Genomic DNA, 5,930 nt, shown 5'->3' with positions numbered 1-5,930 from the left:
GGAACAAATTTAAGCAATTAATTTGTACTAAATTAGTAAACTTCATGAGATTTGCATCTGTTGTATATGATCCTCAGTACATCTCAAGTTTCTTGCACTTATTCAATTAGAAGAGTAATGTTAGAAGGTGTGTAAGTCTTGCATAATCAATTAATTTGAAAAGAAAAAAGTGTTTTCTGTTAAAAAATAATTATTTATTTTTTTTAAAAGAAATGTACAGAATTTACACATTCTAAAACTGTAAATATTATTCATAGTTTAGTTATATAGTTTAAATGAGATGAGATGAGATGTTTTGTTAAAAGTTAAATAAAATATTATTATAATATAATTTTTTAATATTAATTTTGTTTTGAAATTTGAACAACTAAATTGTTTATTATATTTTATATGAAATTTTAGCATAATTGTAATGATTATATGATATAAGATGACATAGTTTAGTTTTATGTAACCAAACCATCCTAAGTCATGTGTACTTATCCCTAAAAATTATTATTTCTTACTAGTATACTAACAATATTGCAAAGGTGGGAATTAATTTTTAAATAGGACAACACAACAATTTGTCCAAATCGAGTAGTTTCCAACAAGGAAAAATCCTCACCAATTTATTATTTTTATTAGAGGATATTGTGAAATTATTATTTATATTAAAAGTTTAAGCTGTTAAAAAAAATAGATTAATTACTTATATTAATATATTATTAACTTGTATAACATGTCAATTTGGATATCACAACTTGAAAATTTGAGGTTGTTAAGAAAGTGTGTTTTTCTATAGAAAGAAAATATTATATTGATAGCTTTGGAATGGTTGGCCCCTACGGCCAGTAAGGGGGAAAAATAAGAGTAAAGCCTTTTTTGGACAGTAAAAATATTTAATCTCATCTCATCTCATTCATAATTATCAATTTTTTAAATTTCAATACAATATATAATAAATAATATAATTTTTTTAAATTTTAAAATAATAATAATATTAAAAAAAATATTATAATAATATTTTTTTTAATTTTTAATTTTTTTTCCAACTCTCTCTAAACTAAATTAGCTGGAGGACACAAGACTAGCTAGTATGTATCTTCGTTCTTATTTAATGGATACTAGGTTGTTTAAATTTTCGAAAACACACGTAGAGCTAAAGAACAAGAGAAAGCAAGGAAGCTGAAGGAAGTGGCTAATATTTCATAGAGTTGCTCAAGAACGAGAGGTGAGGATCATCGACGAACCTGCCATGGAGAAAGCTATAGTCTGGTTCTCCTGCAATTAATTACTTTTTCCTTTCAGTGCTCAGAAAAAGAATCCGTTTTGCTTTCCTGAAAATGAGGAGTCAAATAATCTAAAGTTTTGTCAGGTCCTGTTCTCTGTGTTTAATGTGTCATAAGTTAGAACTGCTTGTACAAAAATTGGCATCCTTTTTGTTGTTCTTTTGCATGCCTTCCTAAATAAGATACTTTTTTGGAACCTGTACTAACTACTCACTAGTGTAAATATGATGATCATGAAAAGATGTATAGTTTATAATTTTTTTAATATTCTTTAAATTGGATGCAAACATCAAAACGAAATAAATTTTTTGATTTATGTATTTTTAATGCTTCTTATTATATATCTACCTTATTAAGTCCTTTCTAACCGTTCATCAGGCCAACTTGAAGTCTCTCTATGTTAGCTTGTTTTATAAGAGGGAACTGCAAAGAAAGACAAGTTATTTCGGAAGCACTGAAGCACAGATCAGACAAACAGAAGGTCAGCCATGGCTTTGCCTGGAAAGCTTTTGGAACAACTAGTAGTGCTGCTACATCTGATTACTGGGGTCCAGCTAGTTTTATCAGCACCTCAACCCAATGATCCGAGCTGCAACCGCACATGCGGAAATGTTAGCATCCCCTACCCATTTGGTACAAGCAAGGGCTGCTACCTTGATTCATCTTTTCTCATCATATGTAACTACTCTTTCCAGCCCCCAAAACCATTTCTGGGCGTTGATCATAATATAGATGTCCTCAACATCTCTCCTGATGGTGAACTTCGAGTCTCAAACTTGGTATTCCGTCGTTGCCAATGGTGGCCAGAGTTTGATAATCAGCCTAGTCTCAGCCGCATCTCTGCCTTGCTCAACTTGTCGAAATTTAGCATCTCACTTGAGAAGAACAGTATCTTTGCCGTCGGTTGTAACTTTTACGCCTATATTAGTGGCTCGCATGAACAAGATTATACGTTCATGTCTGGGTGCATATCATTCTGTGGCAACAGTTCCGGTTTGGTTAACGGCTCTTGCTCTGGCCTTGGCTGTTGCCATTCTGCAATCCCAGAAAACACAACGAATTATAATTTGAACGTTCAGAGCATGTACACTAATGGATCCGGCAGAACCTCGGGGCAATCATGTGGTTTAGGTTTTATAGGGGAAACACAGGCATACAACTTTTCCACCTTAGATTTTACAAATTTAACGAAAAGGGAGACTGTACCCCTGGTGCTTGATTGGGCAGTTGGAAATAAGACGTGCAAAGATGCTCAGAAAAGTATGACAAGCTATTTATGCAAAGCAGCAAATAGTAGTTGTTCGGAACCCCATGGTCGTGGGTATATTTGCAAGTGTCCCCCAGGTTATCAAGGGAACCCATACCTTCCTGATGAACACAAGGATAGTTGCCAAGGTAATTAATTATTAATGGTGTTCATTTGTTTTACTTTATAAGCCTTTTCTTTTCTTTTTTTTTAATGTCAGCTCATTTTTTATTAGCTAATTAATCATTTCATGTTGTACTTGTTAAATGAGCAAACTGTTATGGCTGTATTTCGATGACGACGGACTAACTGTAGTACTCACGTGTTTCAGATATTGATGAGTGCAAAGATCTTGATCGGAATCCCTGCAATGCTACTGCAACATGTACCAACACTATCGGGAACTACACATGTATATGTCCCAATGGATATGAAGGCGATGGGAGGAAGCCGCCTGGAACAGGTTGTAGTCGAAAAGGCCAATCCAAGATCATGATTATTGCCCTGGGTATGTATAACATATATAGGAATAGTGGTATTGCAGTACTACTCGTCTCTTTTATTTTCATTTTCTTGTTAATTTACTAACTACATTTATAATACATGCATGATGGATTTGGTTTCCCATGCAATTTCCTCACTCACTTCCCATGCAGTAATTATAATTTGGTCTAAAATGAACCATGCATTTTGATTAATGTAAAAGTCTTTTTAAGTTGAGAAAATTAATGTTTTGAGATGGGTAAGTTAATTCAAAGCTTAGTTCACTCTTTCTATTCCATATAATTAATTTGTAACCTTACCTTTCGTACGCATGGAACGTAGTTGAAATCTGCTAATGATAGATCTTTGCTTCTCCAAAGTCACTAGCTATAGCTAGCTAGGCTTTAAATCCTTCTTTTTAATGATGATCACTAGCCAAGTTAAAACTCGAAACTCAACTCCTTGTACGTCATTTTTATATATTACGTATATTACACATTGAAATCTCAGCTTTGTTGAAGTCATTGCATGTGCTATAATGTTAGTGACTGAAGAAGATATTGAAATACATTCTATATGGTCAAAATGCATGCTTGAACAATTACAGGTGTCTGCATAAGCCTTTTAATCCTGCTCGTGGGAAGTTCGTTGGTATATTGGGTAATGCAAAGAAGAAAGCTCAAAAAATTGAAACAGAAGTTCTTCAAACAAAATGGTGGCTTAATCTTAGAACGACAACTTCTGAATCACAAAGAGTCTGTTGAGCCAGCTAAAATCTTTAGTGCAGAAGAGCTTGAAAAGGCCACTAACAACTATCATAAAAGTAGAGTCATTGGCCAAGGAGGCTTTGGAACTGTTTATAAAGGAGTTTTACCAAATGATAGAGTGGTCGCCATTAAGAAGTCCAATGTTGTTGATCAGAGCCAAATTGAGCAGTTTATAAATGAGATGGTTGTGCTTACTAAAATTAAGCACAAGAATGTGGTGAAGTTATTAGGTTGTTGTCTTGAGACCGAAGTACCCTTACTAGTATATGAATTCATCACAAACGGGACACTTTTTGAGCATATTCATGATAAAAACCTGTCATCCTCGCTCTCATGGGAGAAACGTCTAAAGGTAGCATTAGAAACTGCAGAAGCGTTATCATACATCCATTTCGAGACTTCTATGTCTATTATACATAGAGATGTGAAAACTACAAATATACTTCTGGATGAAAACCATACAGCAAAAATGTCTGACTTTGGAGCTTCAAGATTAGTGCCTCTTGACCACACAAGATTAACAACCGTGGTGCAGGGAACTTTGGGATACTTGGACCCAGAATACTTCCATACTAGCCAACTAACTGGAAAAAGTGATGTGTATAGCTTTGGTGTTGTTATTGCAGAGCTACTAACAGGTGAAAAAGCACTTTCCATGGATAGGCCTGAAAGTGAAAGAAATCTAGCAATGTATTTTGTTACTGCAATAAAAGAGGATCGCCTCCTTCAGATTATTGATGATCGCATTCTCAAAGAAGGTAATACTGAGGAAATAAAGGAAGTTGCTAATATAGCAAAAAAGTGTTTAAATGTAAGAGGGGAGGATAGACCTAGTATGAAGCAAGTAACAAAGGAGTTGGAGGGATTAAGACTTTCAGAAAAACACTCGTTGAAAAAGGTTGATCCCAACACACAACAGACTAAACACTTGCCTAATGCACCTACACATTCTTTGGGAATTGATGTTGACATCGGCAGCTCTTCCATCAATACTGTTGTTGCGGATGACAGCATGAGAAATCAAGTAGTTAAACCAACAGATGATGATGCTAGATAATTTGTTCATCCTCATCGAAGGCTAGCATAGCCCATCTCTCGTAGTCGTCGACATTCATCATCACCACCCATTTTATTATTTGCCCCTCCCGCGCCCCCACCCCCCCCCCCCCCCCCCCCCCCCCAAAAAAAAAAAAATCTCTCCAATGAAAGGAAATTTGGTCTCCTTGTATGCAAGCTTTAATATTGAAAGAATGTGATTATAGCTTTATATACCATGTTCATGTACGTGGTAATTGAGAGCTGTGACATGTATATAAGTGATATTATCTTGAGTGATTGTAATGTAACGTGTTCTATGTGAGATGTGCAATATCATTGAAAGCTTTTGTGAGAATTTAGTGAAATGAATTGTTAGCCTATTTCCATGCACTACTTACTTCAGAATGAAAAGCTTTTAGCTAAATCCAGTATCGGTTATCCGAGGAGATAAGAGTTTTAAACACAGTAAAAGAAAAAGTCTAAATCAATCTACAGTATTAATTAGCTCAATTAGTAGGAAAATATAATAAACTTTTTGGTGATAAACAGCTAGGTACGTGAGTTGGCATCTAATAGCTAATTATGGTCATTAAAAACAAATTTATTCAGCTGTTTCAAGCGCAATGTGGCTAAGTCGACAAACCAGTCCCAATATAATGATATTCATGTGGAAAATAACATACCAGAATGGACGTACATAAAAAAGGAGACAATATCCATCATCAATATATATCACAAACTATTTACATTACAAGTGGAATACCTTCTAATCATGCGAAAAGCATCCAGCTTGCTTGCGGAAGACTTCTTTTGTATAGTCCTTCCCTTGCTTTAATAATTTCTTGCTCAAACAGGGGTCAAAAAAGAATGCTTCAATTATTGCTCGTGGAATCATTCTTACCAACTTTTGTCTTCGGATAAGAAATGTCTTTGTAGGTAATTAATTAGCTTTCTCTTGCTTTTTGCATCGAAGTGTTGCTTTAATGTCTTATCTATTCCGATCAGTTTATACTTTAGACTTCTTTAATGAAATTTTTATTTTGGTTTTGCATAGAAGTAGAATCTAATTAGGTAAGTAACTGCCTTTTTAAGGGTTCATTATTCATTAATATTGCTTAATTAATT

At 34.3% G+C, this 5,930-nt stretch overlaps 1 protein-coding gene across 1 annotated transcript; it reads left to right on the top strand.

Moving 5' to 3' along the window:
* Positions 1 to 1,653: 1,653 nt before the first annotated feature.
* On the top strand, positions 1,654 to 4,914 carry LOC122297708 (wall-associated receptor kinase 2-like). The gene is made up of 3 exons (XM_043107852.1): positions 1,654 to 2,666; positions 2,849 to 3,025; positions 3,608 to 4,914. Exons 1-3 carry the CDS (start codon positions 1,760 to 1,762, stop codon positions 4,822 to 4,824), a joined length of 2,301 nt encoding a protein of 766 aa, XP_042963786.1. The 5' UTR covers positions 1,654 to 1,759; the 3' UTR covers positions 4,825 to 4,914.
* The last annotated feature ends 1,016 nt before the right edge of the window (positions 4,915 to 5,930 follow it).

This window comes from Carya illinoinensis, chromosome 15 (genome assembly GCF_018687715.1).
Source record: "Carya illinoinensis cultivar Pawnee chromosome 15, C.illinoinensisPawnee_v1, whole genome shotgun sequence".
Taxonomy (NCBI): domain Eukaryota; kingdom Viridiplantae; phylum Streptophyta; class Magnoliopsida; order Fagales; family Juglandaceae; genus Carya; species Carya illinoinensis.
This window is presented reverse-complemented; position numbering and strand designations above follow the sequence as displayed.

Excerpts from the sequence above, each read along its gene's own strand:
- LOC122297708 (XM_043107852.1), top strand. The coding sequence starts at position 1,760 with ATGGCTTTGCCTGGAAAGCTTTTGGAACAACTAGTAGTGCTGCTACAT. Across the intron at positions 2,667-2,848 it reads ACACAAGGATAGTTGCCAAG|ATATTGATGAGTGCAAAGAT; the intron begins GTAATTAATTAT and ends CACGTGTTTCAG. Across the intron at positions 3,026-3,607 it reads GATCATGATTATTGCCCTGG|GTGTCTGCATAAGCCTTTTA; the intron begins GTATGTATAACA and ends GAACAATTACAG.